Here is a 24,495-nt window from a genome sequence, read left to right as displayed (position 1 = left end):
ATAATAGGAATTTTATCATGTTGCTAACTACCGACATTCAGTACAACTTCAGTTCTCTCTCATTTCTAAAATTGTAAAATGTTCAGTCAGTGTACAAAATACTTATGACAAAAATTAGGTTGCCCATTAGAACTTTAGGTTGCCCCACCTATAAGTTACTAGGCCTAGGAAAATAAATGTTGTGTTTCCTGTTATGGTGCAGAAAAAAAGGGTATGTAGTTATAGGGATTCACTAAAATTAAAAAGCATCTGCCAGATACAGTGGTGCAAGCCAAGTGGGAATGATTTGTGGGTGAGGGGATTCTTAAAAATTCAGGTAGCACACTGGGCTATCTAGGTTCAAAAATAGGTTGCCCCAAATAAAATTTAGTTGCCCTGGGCAACTGGGCAACCAGGTATTTTGCACGCTGTCAGTGTAAACTCAATACATGCCTGGTATCATAAATTAGCATTTCCACACCATGTTCTACGTCACTTCCCCGGACAACCTTATCCTTGGCACCCTGACGCGACTGGCCAGTTTTCGGGGACAGAGTCGTAACTGCCAATGACATTTTGATACATGTCGGCAGCTGGTAGGGTACGTAGGTAACGAGCGGTTTGGGTGGGGGGTTTCACGGCTGCGTCGTCTTTCCCTCATCAATCCGTACTCCGGCATCTGTTATTACGCCATCATTACATGGTTGGTGCAGCGTGTGTCGGCTGAAATTAACGTGCATGCACCGCCGGCGTACACAGAAATGTCTGCCATCATTGTGCACATTACAGTATTCGTGAGCAACCATTCTTGCAAAACCCACTATTTGGGAGGACCGTTCTTGCAAAATTTACATGATTAAAATATAGAATCAAATGTCTTGAGAATTCCAGGCTTCATCCCTGTTCAATGATTCAATCGACACATGTAACATGTTTTAATGATGATTTGTCCTGAATATATCAGCAGTTCAGCTCTCTAAAGCCCTGGCACATATGAATGTAATTTAATGCCATCACAATGTTAAACTGTAAAATCCACAGATTCCCTAATTAACTAGTAATCATTAACGGGGGGTGCCCTAATTCCGTGGTATGTTCCATGCAAACGCACAGACCTTTGGTAATAGATTATCTGACCAAAAACTCGCGCAACATGAGATATAATATTGGCAGATAAAGATCACAACGATTAAAGCTACACAGCTGTGTATTTCACTTGAGTGTAGCGGCTTGCACCCAATCGTAATGGTTCACGAAACGCACGGCAGTTTTTTGGTCATTTTGCCGGTGGAACGTTCTAGCGCAACAGGGGTTCCCTAATTCCGACCTAGTGTTTAACACAGGTCGATCTGAGAAGAGGGTTTAGAAATAATAATACACATATTATTACTAAAACAATCTACAAATGTTTTCTGTCCCAAACAAGTCTTCTTTTTACGATTACGCGACTTGCTCCAAAGTGGCTGTTTGAAAAGCAAAACTGCATTTTTGACACGCTCGTCAACCCCCGAACAAGCGTCGAATTCACACAGATTTTTCACTCGTCTGTTGTCAGAGTGTAGGAACTAAAACAAACTTTGTGAGATTGCCGATATCAACACAAAAACATAGTCCATTCTTGTGATTATTTTTAGGCACGTGCTCCCATGCATAACGCCGCAACAAGGATTTTTCAAACTAGTTCGGTATTAGGGATGGGTCAGAATTAGGGCACCCCCTGTTAAGTGTGTGTGTGCATTTGTGTAAATTGTATCAACAACACTGATGAGACCAAAAACCCTGAGGAATTCTTTGTGTTTACATCTACCAAAGCTTTTATGGATATTGATAACCACAGATGGGGATGATCAAATGACAAGGAAAACATTTCTGCATTTTGTCTAGGTGAGGATGTCACTCTATGTAAGGATAGGACAGTCTGGACAGTGGGCATATATACTTCAGCATAATTACATTTTAGAACATGTTAGATGTAACACTGCAAGGTTACTTCTAAAAGACTTTATCATAGTACATACCTTGGTGGTAATTCAACCCAAGCCAGACACAGGCAAACTGACCCAGGTTTTGGGGGATTCAAACCCATGACCCCTAACTTTTCACTGTTTCTGATCGATGACCCTCAATGTTGTGACCATGGTACTTAACGTTAGATATTATAAATTATAATAAGTAGTGTCAGGGCTCGAAATACAGGGTGCATGTGTGCCTTAGTGCACTCAAATTTGGAGCTGTGCACCTTTATTTTTTCTGTGGATGCACCAGTGCACCCAAAATTTGTTGTAGGTTTAATTAAGTATTTCAAGATGTGTAACGTGTACTACTTTTGCTTAATGAAGGAATGAAATATGATTAGTTTTTGCTGACATTCTACTTAATTAATTTTATATGGTGCACCGAAATAAGTTTTTGTGCATCTAATTTTTTTAGGTTGGGTGTGCACTTATTCCGAAAAATGAATTTCAAGCCCTGAGCCTAAAGAATTAATTTATGTAACGTTACATGTAGGACAAAAGAAAATACAAATAGAGTAATAATAGAACATTAATACTCCTGGATATAACGTTAGACGTAAACTTTGATAACGTTAACCGTTATCTAAAAGTTACGGTGTTGAAAAAACTGGTAAGGTTAACATTCTTTCGGAATATTTTATACAGACCTAGCCGTGAACGACTCTGTAACCCTTTTTGCATGATAATGCCGGGTACCCGGCATTATCATGCAAAAAGGGTTACAGAGTCGTCCACGGCTAATACAGACCCAGTATAACCCCCCCCCACACACACACACACACACCAAAACAGGAAATGGCAAAATACAAAGAGATTACAAAATTAGCAACTTGCAGGCATTTTTAAGGCTCATGTAGGAGAGAAAGACGTGCGCGGGTTTCTTTGCAGCCTTCTGATTGCTCACAGCGGAGTGAACCCGGTTGTCTCCGCCCTTCTCTACATCATTTTCTGCGGTCAACAGCGGAAATTTTAGAAAATCACCTAGCGGCGCAAGCTTGGCGTTGTCAACACCAACAAAATTAGCTAAATTACTACTGTTTACCTCAGAAAAGGTCACCTTGGGGTAGCAAATGCCCCTTCGTTTCAATAGCAATCAGCCAAAAGGCTTACCTGGTGGAAATTCGTGCAGGAAAGCGTCCAAAATGGCACAGAAATGTAGCAACACTTCGTCTCACTGACACGGCATCTCTGATAGCGATCAAGTATGGTCATTAGCCTCGGAAGCGACCTCTAGCGGATACACTGCTCAATCTGCACTGCTTCTATTATTCGCTAAGAGTCGCTTCAGGCCGCGGATCTTGGGGAGCGGACGAAAGCTAACATGATCTAACATTAGTAACAAGGAAAATCGTAGATTTTGTACCTCCGGGTATTGTAATGTATATATGTTGCAGAATGTTGGGTGCATGTTGGGACTGTTCTTTGAATTAACTAGTGAATTCGCGCGAATACCATTTTTTTCGAAAAGTTTCGAAATGTTTGTAATTGGCTAAATGATGTGTGAAATCACTAATCCCCCCTAGCCGACTGGAGCCCAAAAATAGAAAGGACAGGAGGCATCCCGTGGCGAATCTGGCTGCCCGACCCTCAGCGACCAGCGATAATGTAAACAAACACAGTAACGGGTGTCCGAGACACGAAAAGGAAATACAAATAATCTTACGCCCCAAAACACATATACAATAAAACAAAAAAAACCTGCACCATCTACAGCCCATTAACAGAAGATACACCGAGTCCCGAGAACGTCTGAGACAGTATACCACGGTATTTGTAAGCCGAAAACATCCGAAATTGCGCAAGAGGGCGTTGACCCCTGACCCATTGGCCCACCCGGAAGTTGGCTGGCTGCGACCCTGGCTGCGACCCGCGCGATCCCACCAGGCACGATAATGAGACGTTGATTGACGGCACATGTGGTTCACATCTGAACAGTTTCAAAGAATGCTGACACCCCTCTGTGTGAAAGGTCAGATCAGTGGTCGCGACCTCAATGGTGATTATACATGCAAAGGTCAAAAGCTGAGGTCCACTTTCACACTGAAAGGGGTGTCCATCGGCGGTCTAAACGCATCATTTTCACGCACTAAAACACACATACTAAAAAACCAAAACAACGTGCACCATCTACAGCCCAACAGCAAAACGTATACCAAGTCCCAGACATATCCGTCCACCCAAACGCGAGAAACGGCTGCGAACGCAATTTTCGTCTTCCCTCACAAAACCTCCGCGCTCGGGATATACATCCCTACCCGGAGGTAACAAGGCTGTCAGGCTATGTAGCCGATGCTTGCAAAGCATACAAGAAGCACAAGACAGACCCACCCAGCAACCTACAGGGTTCCTTCCTGCCGGACAGAGTACAGACTGTCAACAGTCCTTCTTTCCAAGGACGATCCCGGACTGGAACTGTTTGCCTACAGAGGTTATCCTCTCCCCCACTTGAACAGCTTCAAAGCCAAAATCCTGACCCTGCCCTTACCTTCTTACTGAGCGCAAAATACGAGACAACTAACACCACCCCTTACAGGCTACATGAACACCCACTCCCAGCATGCAGTTTCAACTATAGCCTATAGGCGACAGAATATCAAAAAATGTTGAAGGTGCACGTGGTCGCCTCAACTGAAAGAAGAAGAACATCGATCAATTTGGGAAGAGAATTTGAGACGGATTAGGGGATTAAACCCTTCCCTTTTTTTATTTCTTCGTTTCTTATCATTGTCCGTTCCGCTACCACCCGGGTATTGACGGTGAACTAGTACCAAGCGTACCAAGTGTTACCTCAAATGGCTCTCCCGCCCCTGAGGAACTGTACTGCAAGTTGTCACCAGCCACAACCACTTAGGCGTCACTTTCACGAATATCATAGGCCTGTCCTGGTCAAAACACATTGAGATCATCTCTGTTGAGCAAGACAATTTTGAACCACCACGCTATATCCGCCTTCGAATTCATCGAGTATCTCTCGACAAGAAGGCCCGCACTGATCCTCCCTCGTCGTTCTTCAGCCAGTCGTTGAGCCGCTGTCCTGGAACTCCACGGTGTTCTCCAGCTCTCGCACCCGTTCCCGCAGCGCCGCCATGTCGGTGGTAAGGCCGTCAACTTTGGAGTCTAATGTTTGTATCTGAGACGACAGCTTGTCCCCAACACTCAACAGTATTAAATTCCTTTACCACAGTGTCTTTACTTGCGTCATGATAAGTTGTGCAAGTCTTCGTACTTTGCCCTTTTTCTGCCCTCTGCATCACGGGCATTTTGTTCAAAAGGTACAGTAAGTTCTACAAGAGTCAGTTTTTGTTTGACCGGGTCTTGTATAGTTATGTCTGGGATAAGTGACGTGGGTAGAGTGTCCGGTGGAATGGTGGTGTGTGCCCCCTTCAACTGCATCCAAGCTCAAGTCACTTGCCTGATGGTGACCTGTTTATTGTCCAGTTATAAGGGCTAGCTCTTTATAATAGCCTCCGGCTAGTTGGAAAGCCCTGGCTGTATATCTATTTATACAGTTTAATAAGTTAAATGCAATCAAATTAAATTAAATTAAATTAAATTTAGCTTTTGCGTGTAAATCACCGCCTTTCTAAAAATGCGAGGCCAATGATGGAATTGAGATGTCAAATCATCGAGAAGGCCTGGCCCTGTCAATAGCAACAAATTGCTTCTCAGTGTTTTCCACTTCCAAAGTGAAGCACCACCTCCCACCCCAACACTCATACAGCGAGTTGCCGCTCATTCAGCAATGTCCTTTTGGATTAAACCTCCTGTTAAAGCTTTGTTTCGCGTATTATCACGAAAATGCCGTGTACATATATATATACAGTTACTATTATTCTGTGTTTGCTTTAAGTTTAACAGACAATAGAAAAGCATGACAAAACTATTTCCTCTGAGGAGTAAAGGTATACAGAAGCATTCCCTTGAACACACTGTCGTCAAATAGTTACCTTGCTGACATTTCCCGCCAACTGTGGCTGTGATGGTTCCAGAACATCTCCCGTCTGACACTCAGTATTTTCTTAGCTAATTATAACTGATGTTAACAGAACCGTGCCCAAACATATTGAGACAGCTCTGCTACATAGCATTCCTCCAGCCCCGTTACAGCTTTACGCCCTCTCTTCTGTAAAGATTCATCTACTTGTCCTCACGGAAGCGTCATATTCGTCAAGCAGAATCGAATCAGGTGCGACCTGCGGATGACTTCTTCGGTAAAGATCTCCAGTCACCGTTTTCTCGCGCTGCCTGCAAGTGGCAGTTCAAAGAAAAGACATGTCATTGGAACATATCGGTTGCTAAGGCACTGAATAAGACGTTTTATCGTTCCTTCAGATCAGATCACATCAGGGGTAGCGTTTTTTGTTGTTGACTTGTCTAAAGATTGACATCATAGCTTCCCTGACTTCGAGGTAGGCAAGAAGGAAACCTAAGATATCTCAACTAAAAGGTCAAGGATTGGGAATCGAACCCAAGACCGCTGGACCCAGCCGTTTGTGGACCATGCAGGTGCGTTGTTACAGGAGTATGCAAGATAAAACCTTATACAATGTGACATTGTTGGCTTTGTATATTCTGGTCCCTGCCTTGTATCACTACAAGAAAGAAAGAACTTTGTTGTGACATATTTTCCTGTGAGATAAATTGACTTTGTTGACGTGATATATCTATATACGTAGTCACGGTTCACCACGGCTGTTACTGTGTCATTATTTACAGTGACGCAAAACCACAATGCAGCAATTTGGAAGAATGCCGTGTGCAACAAGTGCACACGACACTTTCCCTTTTTTGTTAGGGCTGTTTCACTTCACAAGTTTAGGGGTACGAAAAAGTAATAAATAGAATTCAGGACCCAATACTTGTTCCCTCTTCTCATTTTCTCGCCGTTTTAATTTTCATTTCACTCGCTCGTTTAAACCCGCCCATGTCAATTTCCCCACAAATGAAATACATTTGTAAATTAGTTGTTTTTTCTTAGATGCCTTGTCCGATAATTTTCATTTCATCCCAGCCAGGTGTCAGAAATGCGCAACCCCCTCCCTAGATAGACACAAACGAATCAGCCTGGCTGGAAAGTTACAGAGAAACGCTGTCATCATTGGCCGTTTAATTTTGTGGCACATAAAAACTGTCATCGCTTCAGGCGAGCCGCAACTTCGCACTTTTCATCATACTGATAACCTGCCTGTGTATGCGCTATTGATAAGGATTTAGTTATCTGAGTGATTTCATTAAGATAAACTTTAGTGAGTCCTATAGATTGATCTATACCCCCGAGGCCGCTATAGTGTGCATATAAAAGCCAATTTCCCTGACGCTTGTGCAGACTTCAGTGGTGTCAGGGCAGGGCTAGCCAGCAAGCGGGAAGCTTCTCACAGAACTCAAGGTTTTACAGCACTAGAGTTTCCATCTGAGTCAACGCCAAGAAGATCAGAATGAAGTACAGGTAGGTCAAATGCACTCAAATACAACTCATCAGGGTTGCATGCATGTCAGCTCCATACACGAATGGGCTATAGGTAGAAGTTTGACTTCTAAGTAGAATTAACTAACGGGAGGTTTAAATATCTACGTGACGACCGACCGGGCAAGCCTACATGGTGATGATTATTTAAGCCTCCTTGGTAGAATCAGTGCCAGCATTATCTCTTCATGCATGTGTATCAGAGCTCCTGAAGGACTGATCAAATTTTAGAAATGTGCAAAAATTTTATCAGAGGACTTGGCCGGTAAATCTATAGCCAACTACCTCTGACCGACATCTACTAGTTTTCCAACAACCTATATAAAAGGTGCAGCTGCAATGAATGTGGTTCTCGGAATCCCAGACGTGTATAGCTGTGCTGAAGTGACAATAACCTTTACTTAATATCGTGTATGGCAACTTGCCCATCGTTGTGTTAACGATGAATTTTGCTTAAACAGTTGGTGTACGTTCGTCCCTAATGCGGTAATGTGTTGATGACTTTAGATCTTGGTGTAACATTACTTAACTACTTTCAGTTAAGTTTTATTATAACATACATAGTTATTTGATATATGTACAGAGATGCAAGGAATATTATCCACGTTAATTCAATAACTGTCCTGTCGTGCAGCGTAGATTTTCATTGATGAGACAAACGGTAGATGAAAACGTTTCTTTTCTAAGTTTTTTTTTTTTTGTAGCGGCGGACAATCGATACCGACTGTTCTTTTATTGACTTGGATGTGAGCAGTTGGCTTTCACAATATGTGACAAGAATTTAAACTTCAATGTAACATGTCGCTCAATACCTTGTGCAATGTGCACTTGTACTGACGACATTTTGTAGGGTTAGCTGGCCTTGCCAGTTTGCATATTGGGGGCGTGGGTTGCCTTACGCAACATTTCAATATTTGTACATGGCCTTGTTTTTCCCTCAAGGAATTCTTCCCAAGTGATTGAATTGCCAGAAAACCAACGAATGCCGTACAAAAGTACTCTCCAAGCAGAGGTTTGGGTTTTGGGGGTATTTTTAGCGTGTTTTTAGGCTTTTTTTTATCGGGGTTTCTCTTTTGCAAAAGCACTGTAACATGTCCGCTTTAAGTTTAGGCCTTTGCTCGCAGCCGTAAGTCAAACAGCCTGAGGATGTGTGGCGCCTGAAGTTACGTAGATCCCAGTGAACTCATTGTGAAGTGTGGGTGGTATAGGTAGCCTGAGCGGCCAGTAGCGGATCGTGGGGAGCGGACGAAGGCTAAAAAGGCTGACACTCCGGCTATGGTATAGGAGCTTACCATGCCACTCCTAGCCTACCTTTTCAAACGTCCGTTAAACTCCGCGTTAACGTTGCGATGAAACTTTTTTTTCGCGGCGTTCGTGCACACTGCCGCACGTCCTACGCGGTAGATTTCAGAAGAAACCGGTTAGAATATTGAAGCCGCTTCTTTTCAAACCTCGGAAACAAGAAACGATCTTAGCAGATCTAGAATTACCCGAAATAGTAACAAAATGCTTACCAGTTTCATGGAGTCATATTGCCTGTGTGCACACAGCTAATTTCATGCCTTCGAAGAGATCTTGACCAGTCGTCATACAATTTTCAGAAATTAGAGGTAAAGGCAACAATTCTTCTTGCAGTTTTCATGAGAATTGTAATCATTACAGCCTCCTCACGCCCACATTCAGCTCTCGTCATCAGTTCAGCGTCTCTCCTTCTTCTCTATATCAAACACATCCACTCAGGTAGGTACACATACGTCGACCGATATGCAGCCAAAAATAAAGTTCTTTGTTCAAAGATATACATGTAACGTTACACCGCTATTTTCAACCTTATGTTGAAGCGTTTGTGAACAAAGATCTTTACTTAGTTGACAATTCTTGAATATATATATACAGTCCGACAAACGTAAATGCCACCAGCCGACAAGACTGCCAGTACCGTCATTATGTTTCTGACAATTTGTACAGTTCATATTGGACTTCAATAAGGAAGTCACCAGACAAGTGCAGGGTGAACCTGTGTCGACATGTCAGACCACGCACGGTGTCTCGGCGGTGTGTGCGGTTCAGCTGAAGGTGGCGCCTGGACCGAGCAGGTGTCAGGACTGACTATCACAACTCTGAGACATCGACAATCGTGATGTTTAGACGGGGCAAATATATATTGTTTACAAGCCGTAAAGAGCCATCTATCTTCATGTAGAGAACATTATACTCGGCCTTCACAGAGCGACACGCTGTCTTTCACAATGTAAAGTCCAAACAGATGTGGGTTACATTATGCAGTTTTTATCCTGCAGTCTTTTTTTCAAGTCTTTTTAGTGGTGCGCGCGTTTCACTCTCAGTGTGTCACTTTGTCCGTGGTTATAGATGAACATAAAGACATTCTCAAAAAAGAAAAAGAAAAAAAAACTGAACGGAGGTGGTTGGAAACAATTAGAACAACAAATGCATTCCTTTAGCGGACTTAATCCCTAATATCTTGGCCAATTTCTACTCTTTCCAGCCGCCTCTGGAGCATGGTACATGGTAGAGACAAGGGCCCTGGGACCTGAGTTGATAGCGTTAAGCTTTTTTTGCTTTCTTTGCTGGCTTCACTTTCAATACAAGGAATCCAGAAAACGCGTTGGCCAGCTGGCTTTATTTCTTGACTTCAGTAACACACTGTTTCTTCGGTCTGGGGAAATTCCATGCTATGTAGGTCGCGAAACTGCTGAAGATATTCACCGTCGTTCTCCGTCTTAAAAAAGACAAACCTTTCTTGCTTTGTTTGTTGGCACTTTCCGAAGCGGCGTGAGAGTTCTATTTGTAGACGTGGTTCAAGCCCGTAACCCGTAACTGTGTGCTCACAGAAGCAAAATGCACAACTGTGAACTCACCGATAACAAGTCTCGCAACATGAGTGACGCGTCATTAATTTTCCACTTTCCCTGTGTTACATCAAAACATTTACTGTTCACTCAATCTACAAGAGAATTGTGTTCAATGATTGCTCGAACATAAAGAATTTCAAAGGCGGGAATTCGTTGGTCAATATCCCCACCACGGTATGTTGAGTTTGCTAAATATTTAAATCTCAATCTACACGCCCCGCCCCCTTTGGAGCCTGGGATTGCCTTTGAAGAAGTTCTTTGGAATTATAGTCGGCTCATTCCTGACACTTGTCAAATAGATAATATGTAGCAAATGAAAGATATTTCTATCAAAGATGACTTTGTCTTCTGTTTAGATTGTCATGATGTTGAACGTATGTACGTGTATTTACAAAATGCAAAACTTCACGGAGATCTCTAGAATTGTTGCCTATTGACACTTGTTATATTTAGGAAAATCCCAATTTATATTTGCTCTGCGCTTTTGAAATGTCCCTGGAAAGTCCTAATTCCGTGGGAATGTTTCTTCTAAGATGGTCCCTACGTATGTATGGCAGTTATTTTGTGGTGCCCTGGGCAGCGAAACCGTCTCTCCCCGGCAAAACTCTCGGCAGCAAAATCGTCCGTCCGCCGCATACTACTACCAGTAACTCGCGTCGCTCACGGAAAAAAAATACGCCGCGCCCGACAAGTCTGCGAAACAGGCTAACTTTGTGGTTGATTGAAGCTTATCAGTGCCTAATAGAATTGTGTTTATTCCGCATATTGGATTGCAAGTACGTAGCCATAAAACAAAACAAATATGACTAAATGTGGCAATGTGCCACTGAACTAAATATGGTCAAAAACTACATCACATCCCCTCAGTACCTTGTCGTGACAGTTGTGAATTGCGCCATCCTTTTGTTTATAAATCCGTGTGAGATACCGTGCATGTGGCCCATAATATTGACGGCAGTCCCCTGACTGCTATGGGACTGGTGAGGTAACGGGTGAGGTCCCTCCCCTGAGTCATTAGCCTGTTATTTATAACATTTCTTCGAAGGAGAGACGTCCCAAAAGGATACAGAAAATATAGAAAATATATGACTATATACAATTTTATTGGAAAGAAAACATTATTTTGTTCATTTCCTATTTCGATCTGTGCGGTTTGATGTCTAGATAAATCTCTGCAGATGACAGACGTCACAAACATCCTGCGCAGTAGAAATACGTGCCAAGGTCCCGGGATGCCAACCGTCACGTGATTACATTGACGTCATTTTGACGTCTGCCAAATAAGGTTGTTTATTTGCATACCCTTGGTCGCGGTCTGTAAGCATAGCAGTTTGTTCGCTTCCTTGAATCTACCGACATCTTCACCCATACCAAAGTAAGTACGGTCATACATACCAAAACTATAGACAATGATTCTTTTTATGTGCTGTGAGATATATTTTTCTCAAAAATTTTGTCATTTAAGTAGATATTCGCTCAATTTGAATCGTGAAACAAATGTTGAAGTAGGTTTAGCATGAGTCATTTCCGCCATGTTGGAAGAGGGAGAGAGAACGTGCCGTGTGGAAAATTGCACACGTCTCTTACCCGGGAGGGAGGTTTGAAGCCGGGGACAGCCTAAAAAGGCACAAAGTGTCCCGAAAGTGGTGAGTTAGATTTTTGACATCTTTTGGTTCCCCAATCGACGACAGTCTTACGTTTTAACTTTAAAGGCAAAACCAACGGGAAAATGCCGCAGTGACCTAACAGCTATTGTAGTTGAGCCGAGCCTTTATTTGCATCAAACTTGCAGAGCGGGATATAATTTCCCAACAGAATACATGAGTATGTAGGCGTTTCGCGCCAGAGGTTTAATAATACGAACCAACTGAGGTGTAAGTGACAAGTGAAGATGGCACTTATCGTGTATTGATGTGAAAGAAAATCGATGTTAGTCCATGATGATGCTGCATTTTTCTGTTGAACATTCTCGGCAAAATTATGTGCCTGGTGTGAGCCATGGCGACATCCGGCCTTGTTCTAGACCGTCGCGTCGGGTGGCCATGATCAAACGCCGGGTAGGAGCACGTAAAGGAATCGGCAACAAAACTGTACACGAAAACTGTACTGTACACGGGCCATGCCAGCTTCTCGGCTCCAGGTCTTGGTAATTCATCACAACTCTGGTGCTATTTTGGTAAAGTTTCCATGGGGACCACGTTGGCCCAGCCCAGGAGGAGCTGGCCTGGGAAAAAATTTTATGTATGCCAGGCTGGGTGCACCTGGCTAACTTGACGATATCATGTCAGGAAAAAATTCAACATAAAGTCATGAAAAATGGACTAACACCTTTTGTCAATGTAACAAACTCTTTCTGGTCTTTCTGTGTGTGGTAGGATTTGGGCTAACTTAGGCCACACCGTCTTAATTAATATGGATGACATCCTCTGAAGACCCCCAGACTAGTGCGCGCGGGCGAATAGAAAAAAAGTCCGGCCAAAAATAAAAATGCTACTAAACCACAGGAATACAAAGCTGATATTGTGAATTTGCGTCAGTGCATAGCAACAAACCGGTACATGCTGGCTTTTGCAGAGTTTATGAATCGGCACTGTAATTGTACTGAGTTGTTGAGTCGTGGAGCTTTGGCAGCCTGGGTGCCGTCCTCCATACTACTGCTGGCTTCCTAACTACCAAGGACTACCCAGGCCTAGAGCCAGGCCAGAGCCTCGGAGGACATGATCTTTCTTTTTCTTTTTTGAGGACAGGCGAGAATCAATGCGCGCGCGGATGTCATCCATAAAATTAAGGTGGTGTGGCCTTACGCTTACAACTACGGTTACAGATCTTACGGTACCTTAGACTCTCACTCTAAGGAACTACATGTAGCTATAACGTTATATATAGTTAACTTAGACTCTTGCTCTAAGTAATGCCAAAGCCGGGTCGATTTATATTTGATATGACTTTATTGTCTAACTGCAGTATACGGCACAAAGCAATGGAACATACAATGGATATACAGTTAACGTTACAGAGTTAAACACAATACTAAAAGTAATACTAAAAGTAGGCAACCAAGTAGGAGAACGGAAACCAATTACCTGTTGAGTGTGTTGCAGACTAAACTACTCACTAAGTAAACCTAAACCGGTGTGCTGGAACGGAGCGTCGGAGAGGCAAAGAACCTTGTTCTAGGGCGTGTCCCGCTATTTTATACCTCATGCGGAAAGGCAGGGCGACATCTGCATGGCAGAGGCGTGGTCAGGCTTTGACCGATGACGCGGCGGCGTCTGGGTCACGTGCTCTCACCACGTGGTCCCAGACTGTCTAACACAGTGATTAACCTGTTACATTAACATGACAATAAAGGAAATTTGTTGGACAAAGCTTTCCTCCTGCCGGAGTTTTGTGGTCAGTTTTTTGCCTTTAATTACACGGTCCCCTTATGTTTAATTGGCATGTAATTTTACATGTCGTTTGTGATGATGCCCGTATTTTTATTTTTACCCTAGCTGTTTTCGTGGTCAACGTAATATTTCAGAAGCACCCCTACATTTAATGGGCATTTGGGATCCGGACTGGCTGCAAAAAACATGTTTTTTTTAATAGCAGGGGAGTGGGGGTTGGTTGTTGAGTCACCACAATGTGTTGTAGGCCCTTTTTAAATATGTTTGCAGCTAAAAGTCATGGTTCTCTCCTTTGTATTTCTCTGTAATTGGGCATGTGGTGTGCCATTATGTTCGTTTTTTTTTCTTTTTACCGTAGCAATTTTCATATTATTAAAGTAAATGCATATTTCAGAAACACCCCTATACTGTTGTTGAAATGTTCTCGCTTGGCGCGAAGGGTGGCCCGTCTTTGTTGCAATTGAACCGCCGATCGGGCAGGTACCATTTACTTCGCTTTACCGTTCCCAATCTGCAAAATAGAAAACTTCATGACTAAGACTACTTGTTAGGTTTTCTCATTGTCTACCGAGAGACTTACAAGGGGTTTGTAATTACCGAAAGGGCCCGGGTCATATATACAAAAAGGGAACAGGTAATACACATGTGTATGAATAAGGCCCAGTTTGTTGCGGAACTACAAATAGAGTCAACAAACACTTGCTATTCAGGGCTTTATTGGGCCCTTTAAAGTGTACACTAGGTGACTTATGAGTGACGGGGCTCTATTAGGGCTAGTTTGGCTGCCAGGCTTGTTAGCTTAATAGTCCACTCTGTGCCAAGGAAGCAGTCGCCTACAGTGTAGCTATAGTGTTGGCTGTGTAGTGGTCAGTAGCTAAGCAGACTTAAAAAGTTCCAAATGCTGGCAACCAAGCTATCTTTCTGTCTGATCTCAGCAAAATATGGCTCATAAACCAGTATGAAATTCAAAGTTAGAATGTTAATGTGATTTGATTTCATCCTAGCCGTTGCAAGCCTCTGAATTGCTGATACAAAAAAGTAAATAAACAAGAAGTTGAATTCTTTGAACAAAATAAAATAAATGTTCAGTGTTAAGATTCTGATAATGCCATAGTAAAGTTATACAATTTGCCACCGGTAATTGGTGATGATTATGGCTTCACAACACCATGTATGAAACATATTTATTGTTTTCCCTTGTGTTTCTCCTTCTCCTCCTGCCATTTCGTTGAATGGATTGAATTTCTTCATTTTTGGGCTAAATAACATAAGATTTGGCATGAAGGTAGAGTGGCGTTTCTTTCTTCATTTTCTGGATAAAGGCTTTTAAAATAATGTTATGGCTTTGAGTGGTGTGGTGAAACATATTGTTTTCCCTCATGTTTCTCCTTCTTCTTCTTCTCCCGCCATCCAATTAACATTAAACTTGGCATGATGTTTTTTTTTTCATTTTCTGGATACAGCCTTTAAATTTTTTTTTTGCTATTTGCAGGCAAGAAATATACATTTTGGGATCTAGAGCCCTGGTATTAAATCCAAATGACTTGAAATTTGGTATGAGGATACCTTGGACACATTTGACATACACTACTTTAAAATTGTGTAAAATAGGGCTTTTGGGTATTTTCGGACAAAAAATGTACATTTCGGGGGCCTGTGCCTTATTATTAAATCCGAATGACCTGAAATCAGCTGGGGATACCTTGGACACATGTCCAAAGAATATCAGCCACACTTTTGACATGCACCACTTAAAAATAGGGCTTTTTGGCTATTTCCGGTGAAAATGTACATTTTGGCTCCTGTGCACTACAACGAAAACCAAATGACCTGAAATTCAGCATAAGGCTAGCTTGGCATCAAATGCTTAGATAATAGTGTTCACTATTCAGATTTAGCCCTTTAAAATACTTTTTTTATTTACCTAGTTTTGAGTAAAAATAGCGATTGTAGCTTGAAAACCCGGCTGGGCCCCAGTTGAAAATGTGACCTGAGCATTACAAGTAACATGGTTTTGTTACAGGTCTGAAATACCAGAAAATCAGTGTACCAAGCACTGACCTTTAACATGTGAACACATGCATGTACATGTACACTAATGTCTATATATTGTTACTCTTTGCTGTCATCCACGTCCCTCAGCAGTCACACTACAGTTGCCTCAACTTTATGTGTATGACTATGAATATGATAGGACAATGCCTGAGTTTGTCACAGACAATTGTTGTATGTGTATATGACATTTTATATATGTGTTAGACTTAGACAGAGAAAGAAGGTTATTGTACTATTAGGGACAGGGGTGATATTTTTCCTCTTTAAGTTTTTACCTTAATTCGCCAAGAAGGTTATGTTTTCAGAGGCGTTCGTGTGTGTGTGTGTGTGTGTCTGTCTGTCTGTAAACACGATAACTTGAGAAGGCTTAAATGGACTGACTTGATATTTGGTAGGTGGGTAGGTCTTGATGAGACCTCAAAATGATTAGATTTTGGGCCACCTGGCGGCTTGTTATGGTACTGCAGCAGAACTTCCGGTTTTGATATCTCAAGATTCAGACATGCTAGGGTAACCAAATTTAGGTGGTAGATAGCTCTTGTGCTGGGGATGAAGTGACATGAGTTTGAGCCCCCTAGTTGCTTGCTCTAGAACTGCAGGGGGTTTAAAGGACAAATGTTTAAAAGAGGATAGCTCAAGAACCGATTGATGGATCATCGTGATTTTCGGTATGTAGGTAGCTTAAGTGATGCTTGACATAATGATATTACAATTATGCAAATATTGATGTAATTTGCATAAATAATGAGGAAATTCTATAAATCAGCTGCATTCCATGATAGGAAGTTCAAGCTTGTAACATATGTTATTAAGAACGAGAGAAACACAGGCAAATATTGATTATGCAAATGAAGACTTAATTTGCATAATTAATGAGAAAATGTTATAATTGCATAGTGGTAACTGCCTGGAATTTCATACTTGGGGTGTTTGAAAGTTAAGTGAAGGTGAACATAATTAAACATAACTTATTCAAATAAGGACCACATCTGCATAATTTATGAGGAAATGCATTCATTCTTAAGATAAGATAAGACTGTCTTTTGGTGTAGAATATGATCAACAGACTGATATAATTCATGCAATTGAGGATCCTATTTGCATAATCAGGGTGATTAGTATATTTCTTATTCATAAAGGCTAACATCATTTGGCGAAGGTATGAGATCGTGGAACTCTAGTAGTTTTAGTAAGTCTGAATCTGATGGTACAGAGAAGAAATGAGTTAGTAAGAAATCTTTGTCTATTCTGCTTTTTTTTAAATTCCATTTAGTCCCATACTAGTAAGCAACTGCAGTTTTCTCCCTGGTGATGTAAGATTTTAGTATTTTGAACTCAGAACATTATACTGCACCTGTAATTTATTGTGCAGAACATCTCAATTATGGTCATAAAATTTCCCTTATTTAACCCTTGTCCTGCAGAGCACAACAATTGTTGTTATGCACATACAGTACCATCTATGTCCCTGTACAGGTACGATTTGGGGGGTATTTCTCGTGCAACGCATCACATTGCAGCGAAACGCAATGAATGCGGAAGTGATGACTATGCCACTGCAGAGCAAAAAAAATTGAGGGTCTATGATCTAATTAAAATAAGACATGAAATTATTAAAAAATGTTGTGCCAGGAATGCCAGCAGGACAAGGGCTAATGATGACGATTATTCCCATCTACTCTCATGTCCCGTATAAACGTACCGGTACGTTTATTTTTTCGGTCCCGAACGTCCACCCGGTACATTCTTATCAGGGACGGTACGTTTATTAATTTTTGGAAAATCGGTTTTGGAAAAAAAATTGTCCGTACGTACCGCACCATCAGCAAGTGGCCGGCGGCCGCAAAATTCGGTCACAGATAAATGTCTGGTCCATGATAGCGGCATTTCCCATGAATATAATGTATATTATCTATTTTTCGCCTGCTGTCCATTTTTAAGTCCCAAAACGTCTGAAAAATCAAAAATTTGCCCACAAAACCGAAGGGGAACTTCAAGTAGCTAATCGACGTATTTAGCACATGGCGGCCGCAAGTTCCTCTCAAAATCAGCAACGCGGCAGAATAATGCCTGGTCCATTTTAGCGATATTTATCATGAAAATAACGTATGTGGTTTATTTTTCCCCTGGTGTTAGTTTTTAGGTCCCGAAACCCCCCAAAAGTAGAAATTTGCCCTCAAGACGGACGGCCGACGTGGGGAGGGCACCTAGCGTCTGAGCTGCATGACCCGTAAAAAGTCAAAGGTCCTAGGGCACCCATATTGCGCAATCACCGTAAAAGCGCCGATTTAGCTCATTTTAGGGCGTTTAAAATTGATACAATCACATTTATCGATTTTTAGGAAAACATTGAGATGGAAACCAATCAAAATTTTATGCTGAATAATATTTTTTTCTTCAAAAGTTTTTTTCTTCAGAAGTTTTTTTTTCTCTTCAAAAGTTTTTTTTCTTCAGAATCCAGACTTTGACCAGACTAGACACTGTACCATGCCAAATAATTATTATGTTGAAATGGATTTTGTTGTACATATACTCATTAAACCCCTATATTTGTACTTAATTGGGCTTGAATCTCTCAAGTTAGTCAGATTTTTAACTCAAGTTGCAGGAGAAGGCTACAAAGTGCATTTCAGAAGTGTAAAATGCAACAGCTTCTCCTACAGATTTTGTATTTCCCCCAAACAAGTACAGTATATATATATATATATATATATACTCATTAATTAAAGTAATATATGCTTACTAATTAAACGTAACAGTGAAAGATTTGCCCATATATTGGTATTGAAATAATGAGCACATTTTAGTATCATGCACACACAGTTCACCTGTCAATTTGTTCATTTTCCGGGGGGTACGTTTATTCCGGAGGGTATGTTTATTAGACTTTGAGGATTTGTCCGGGGGGTATGTTTATTCCGGGGGGTATGTTTATTCGGGACATGAGAGTACTAGTATAGTTGTCTAATGTTGCAATTGTGTCAGAATTGATATTGTGACATCTGCAATGGCCAAAGTTCTGATGCAACATTAAAGCCGATGAAAACCGTGAAAAATCCAGGTTTTCACATCGGAAATTACTATGCATTATACCAATATGCTAAATAGGCTTCATGTTCCCTGATTCTAATGAACTCCTCCCTTGTTTTCAGCGTGATTGTAGCCATGAACAGAGCTCCCCTCCACTGTGTCTGCTTCCTCTGCTTGCTGACGTTTGGACTGTTCCATCAGGCGGAGGCCGTGGCCCACGATGGCTTCGACCCAGTCTCCGTCACCGCCAAGGACCCGTATCTCGAGTCCCTCAAGAACAACGAAGTCTTACAGAAGCTATTCAATAAGTATGGCAAGGACGGGAAGATGACCTTTGAAGGTTTCCAGGAGCTCCTGGACAGATTGGGACTTGGTGAGGTGAGGATCGTGCACCATGAAGCGATGATCATTGATCACAAAGAAGGCAGGAATAGTAGTACTGACACTGTGTCGGTTGTGGACACATTTGGAGACACTGATCATGTGCATTATCCGCACAATGATAATTTAGATGGTGGTCATTCTGATCATGATGGGCATGACCATCGTGAGGAAAGTGGTACCGGTCATCAGAATCAGGACCATTCAGATCACTCGCATGATCAGGACTCCCATGAAAGTGCAATGTCTGGGGAAGCACACAGTGATCATGATCATGACCATGCCCATGAGGAGCCAACACAGACAATAAAGCAGGTTCCACAGAGTCCAACCACAACACCAGTTCCCGTGCCTGCTGCCGTGCAGGAAGCACCCTCGCCCAGACCGGGGAGGCACAGCAGTAGCAGGAGGCAGAGAAGAAAAGGGAAGAGGCGACAGAGGCAGAGGGGGAGGAAGTCCAAGGTAGTGCCAACGACCAGTAGTACTAGTGTAGACCTTTTGGAGATCACAACAGAGACGCTCAGAAGGGACCGCAGGCGTGTAGGCAGGCAGACAGGCAGAGAAGAGGATGAACACCACGATGGTCACGATCATGACGACCATGAAGAGGAGCAGGAACATGGACTTGAGGATCATGATCATGAACATGGAGATCATGACCATGAACAGAAAGATGACCATGAACATGAAGATCACGACCATGGAGATCATGACCATGAACATGAAGATCACGACCATGGAGATCTTGACCATGAACATGGAGATCATGAACATGATGATCATGACCTTGACCATGGAGACCATGAACATGATGATCATGACCATGAACATAGGGATCATGAACATGAAGATCATGACCATGAACATGGAGAGCAAGACCATGGAGACCATGAACATGATGATCATGACCATGAACATGGGGACCCTGAACATGAAGATCATGAACATGATGATCATGACCATGATGATGGAGATCATGAACACGGAGATAACGATCATGATAACCATAATCATAAATCCCATGACCATGGAAAAGATGACCATGATGACCATCTGCATGACCACAACAATGAAGACCATGATCATCATGACCATGAGCCAGGTGCCCATGTAAGCCAACCTTCAGTCTCACATACAAGTGCTTCAAAGTCAAACATAATTAAATAATTATTGGTAAAAGATACATTCTGAAATTCCCTATCATGTTTAAGAGTCAAAGTCAAACTTTTCTAAGACGACCAATAGACATTAACATTATAGAATCTAGTCTTCTTAGACAAGTGGTCATCTTACACAAGCACATCAACAAGATAAAACATAGATACAGATTTACTCAAAGTATTAGCCAATTTTACCATAATGTCTCGCTTGTAATCATCAATAATCAATATCGCTGCACACTGAAAATAACACATGCACAGTCATCTGAAGCAGGGACCATTCATGGCCCCAAATCATGCTGGTTGTGGGTACATTATAGATGAGTGGGAGGCTTGAGCAAGTTGCTTACTAATTCTTGCGTCTATGGGGAAAAAGCGATTGTCATGACCCGATAGTCAGCTTATAGTTGCTGAGGGAGTTTGACTGTATTTTATGTAATATCATTTCTTTTTCTCCAGTGCCTGTCTGCAGCGGAGATCCTGGTAGAGTACAACATCCCACCAGGCATGAAGGTCATGACCATGCCAGACTTCATGAACATCTGCCCACTGCTCATCACACAGATCGATGAACAGGCCTGTATGGTACATGAAGAGGATTCGCATGATCACAGTGAACATGAGGAGCACAAGGGGACAGAGATGCCAGCAGCAGGTAACAGCAGTGTCTCTTCACAATGACGTGGTAAAGTTGGTGTAGACTGACTGTCAGGATATTTAGCCTATTGTCTGTTGTGGTTTGGCAGGCTCTCTTTGGGCTGTTGCTAACTTAAATCCTTCTGGGGCACACCCCAGTTTATTTTGGGTCTCAATTCGATTCTGCATACCCTCAACTCTAGCGACCGTCTCTTCAGGAATACCTCTTAAGCCAAAACACTCTGTTTTCAAATGAAGGATATCCCTCTAGCTACGAGAACAATAGAATTTCAATTTCTTTTCCCTCTCACATTTTAGTAAATTTTAGGGGAAAAAAGAATTTTTCGATGAAAAATGATGCCAAAAATTGGCCATTTTCACGTGGAATTAAACCCATCACCCAGATTTTAGCCAGCGATATGACTTATATGGTCGGAAAGAGAAAACCCTTATGTATTATTAAGAAAAGTATAAAGAAAATCCTAACACTGAGATTATCACAATAGCGCGTCGCGCGAGGCATAGCTACAGCACCCCCAGAACGCATACAAGGCAAAACTAGGTCAAACCGAAGCACCGCGCTCAGGGCGGAAGGACACCCGGAAGTAAGCCTCGGGCCCGAAATCAATTTTCACCCAAAACACGCCACTTCTTACACTTTTCAGCCATGTTAGTAGCTAATCCCATTTTGCAGCAGATTATGAGAAATGTAAACTCAAACATGAACCATCGGAACCCCTTCGTCCCTTTTTTTCCGGGCACTATAGTGGACCCCTGTCGCGGAAGAACTGGTGTGTGCACCGTTAATTAATCAAAATCTTAATTAATATTGTCTTTGGGTAGAAGAAGTTTTGCTCTATGCATTATGCCAAGTTTGGGTTGTGGGCGGTATTTCCTTCTTGAGTAACAGGTGGTTGAAAGTTACCGCCCCCGAAGGCTGATTTTGCGCCTCCCGCCATGTTTACCATTCAGTGCACATAATGAATCTGACGTCACAATGATCGCATCCTCTCGAAGCGGTTTTTGTTATTAATTCAAGCTCAATGAACAAGTCTTGCCATGGAAAAGATAGGTACAGGGATGCTCTTGCGCAAGAGTTGACTTTCCGTCCATTTCTGGCTGGTATAGATGGTATAAACCGCCTAGAACGTATTTGAGCTGGTGACGTCACAATGCCCGCCTCTGGCTGATCGTTCCAAGTGAGAACGATTGCGTTTTAAGTTCGGCGCTTCAACGGAAAGCAGATAAAATTGCTATTTTCAGTCATAGCTGGTAGAGAATAAACCTGGCATTCCTGTCCAAGCTTGTCCGCTCCCGAGATATAGTTTGTTGTGCAGGAAAACCCAGCTAAATGTTGAATCATTGGTAGAAACGGAGACCTGGTCCGTACTTCTGGCGACTACGGAGGTATAAATGGGCATTTACTGAGAGAAGGCTGTACACTTGGGTGTCGGTCTCGGTGAGATATAAAAGCCTTAGATTGTGTCTTCTCAATAGTGCAACTTATTTGTCTGAACATTCAAAACTAGTTCGAGCACGAACTGGAAACTTGATTCGGGAGGAAAGCCAAGAGTGACGTCATCAGAGGCCCTTTTTACTAGAAAACAGTCTCCTTCTCAATGCGGGAGTCGCTTTCAATCGTACAAATGCAATTTCCAGGTGCATCTGATGCAGACCAGTACATAAAAACTATATTATGGTTAATATGACGTCAGTAATGTTTAGCATACACACTTCGAAGGCCTTGTGACTGTGTTCGGGGGGGGGGGGCGTGGGGAGGGGGGCAAATCAACTCATTTTATGACATTATATAAATATTTTAAAACTTGCGATATCCGAATTATTTTTGCTATGGTTGGACGTGGGGTACGCACTTTACTGGGAAAAAACAATTCTCCGGCTTTCACGGCCACAAATGTTTGCAGGATGGGTTGGATTAAGGGGGCACACCCCAGTTTATTTTGGGTCTCAATTCGATTCTGCATACCCTCAACTCTAGCGACCGTCTCTTTCAGGAATACCTCTTAAGCCAAAACACTCTGTTTTCAAATGAAGGATATCCCTCTAGCTACGAGAACAATAGAATTTCAATTTCTTTTCCCTCTCACATTTTAGTAAATTTTAGGGGAAAAAAGAATTTTTCGATGAAAAATGATGCCAAAAATTGGCCATTTTCACGTGGAATTAAACCCATCACCCAGATTTTAGCCAGCGATATGACTTATATGGTCGGAAAGAGAAAACCCTTATGTATTATTAAGAAAAGTATAAAGAAAATCCTAACACTGAGATTATCACAATAGCGCGTCGCGCGAGGCATAGCTACAGCACCCCCAGAACGCATACAAGGCAAAACTAGGTCAAACCGAAGCACCGCGCTCAGGGCGGAAGGACACCCGGAAGTAAGCCTCGGGCCCGAAATCAATTTTCACCCAAAACACGCCACTTCTTACACTTTTCAGCCATGTTAGTAGCTAATCCCATTTTGCAGCAGATTATGAGAAATGTAAACTCAAACATGAACCATCGGAACCCCTTCGTCCCTTTTTTTCCGGGCACTATAGTGGACCCCTGTCGCGGAAGAACTGGTGTGTGCACCGTTCTGTGCAAAACTTCTACTGAATCTGAACCTCCTACTGGGCTCAACTTAGCCTATAAGCTAAGTTGAGCCGAGTGGCAGGGAAACCTCAACAGTTCCATATAAAGAAAGTCCACCCAAATCGTAATAGAGACCAGGAATTCCTAATGATTAGTTTGTACAATCTGTCAGCTTATTTTTTATGACATGAGGGATACTTCAACTTGTACGTGTGAAGATGACTTTGAGTTTGACAAAATAAAATAGAAACTAGAAAGGCCGACATTTGCTTGGGAGCAAATGCAGCAGATGGCTTCACCACATCCCCCATACCGAAAATGGATCTATCCCACAATGGTTGCCAATAGTCTATACCCCCATGCAGCAATGGAATCTTCCAATGCCGGAAATAGCCAAAAAGCCATATTTTACATAATTTTAAAGTGGTGTAAGTCAAAATCGTGAATGACATTCTTTGGACATGTGTCCAAGGTATCCCCATACCGAATTTCAGATCATTTGGATTTAATATTAGGGCACAACAGCCAAAAATGTACATTTTTTGTCCAAAATAGCCAAAAAGCCCTATTTTACACAGGAGGAGAAACATGAGGGAACACAATATGTCTTCACCACTTTGTGGTGAAGCCATAAAAAGTGTGTGTAACAACTACCAGAGGCTCCAATAGAAAGTTGTATGCATTATGTAAGTCAACCCTTTACACATGTACATACTCACTTTCCCAAAATGTTGTTAGCCTCTTGTTTGATACATTTTCTGTAGACATTAGACTAACTTGTTTGATCTGTCCATACAGTCTGGGGATATGGAATCTTGGCTGTGACTGTCATCAGCCTCTTGGCTGTTCTGGGAATCGTGCTTCTCCCCTTCATGGAACAGAGAGTGTACCAGTTCCTGTTGTGCTTCCTGGTGG

At 42.2% G+C, this 24,495-nt stretch overlaps 2 protein-coding genes across 2 annotated transcripts in view; one reads left to right on the top strand and one right to left on the bottom strand.

Annotated features, from left to right (window-relative positions):
- Positions 1-3,223, bottom strand: part of LOC109467689 (tetraspanin-4-like) — a 22,067-nt gene extending 18,844 nt beyond the window's left edge. The window contains exon 1 of the mRNA XM_019765733.1: positions 3,105-3,223. The gene's annotated coding sequence lies outside the window, so the exon portion shown is untranslated. The remainder of the gene's footprint in view (positions 1-3,104) is intronic.
- Positions 3,224-11,845: 8,622 nt separating this feature from the next.
- The window catches only part of LOC109467687 (zinc transporter ZIP6-like), a 24,035-nt gene continuing 11,385 nt past the window's right edge, over positions 11,846-24,495 (top strand). Inside the window, exons 1-4 of the mRNA XM_019765731.1 lie at positions 11,846-11,977; positions 18,928-20,296; positions 20,806-21,001; positions 24,379-24,491. Of these exons, the coding sequence (XP_019621290.1) occupies positions 18,941-20,296; positions 20,806-21,001; positions 24,379-24,491 (1,665 nt within the window). The 5' untranslated portion in view covers positions 11,846-11,977; positions 18,928-18,940. The remainder of the gene's footprint in view (positions 11,978-18,927; positions 20,297-20,805; positions 21,002-24,378; positions 24,492-24,495) is intronic.

This window comes from Branchiostoma belcheri, unplaced genomic scaffold (genome assembly GCF_001625305.1).
Source record: "Branchiostoma belcheri isolate BF01 breed outbred unplaced genomic scaffold, Haploidv18h27 scaffold188, whole genome shotgun sequence".
NCBI lineage: Eukaryota > Metazoa > Chordata > Leptocardii > Amphioxiformes > Branchiostomatidae > Branchiostoma > Branchiostoma belcheri.
The sequence above is the reverse complement of the archived record's forward strand: the minus strand, read 5'-3'. Positions and strand labels throughout refer to the sequence as shown.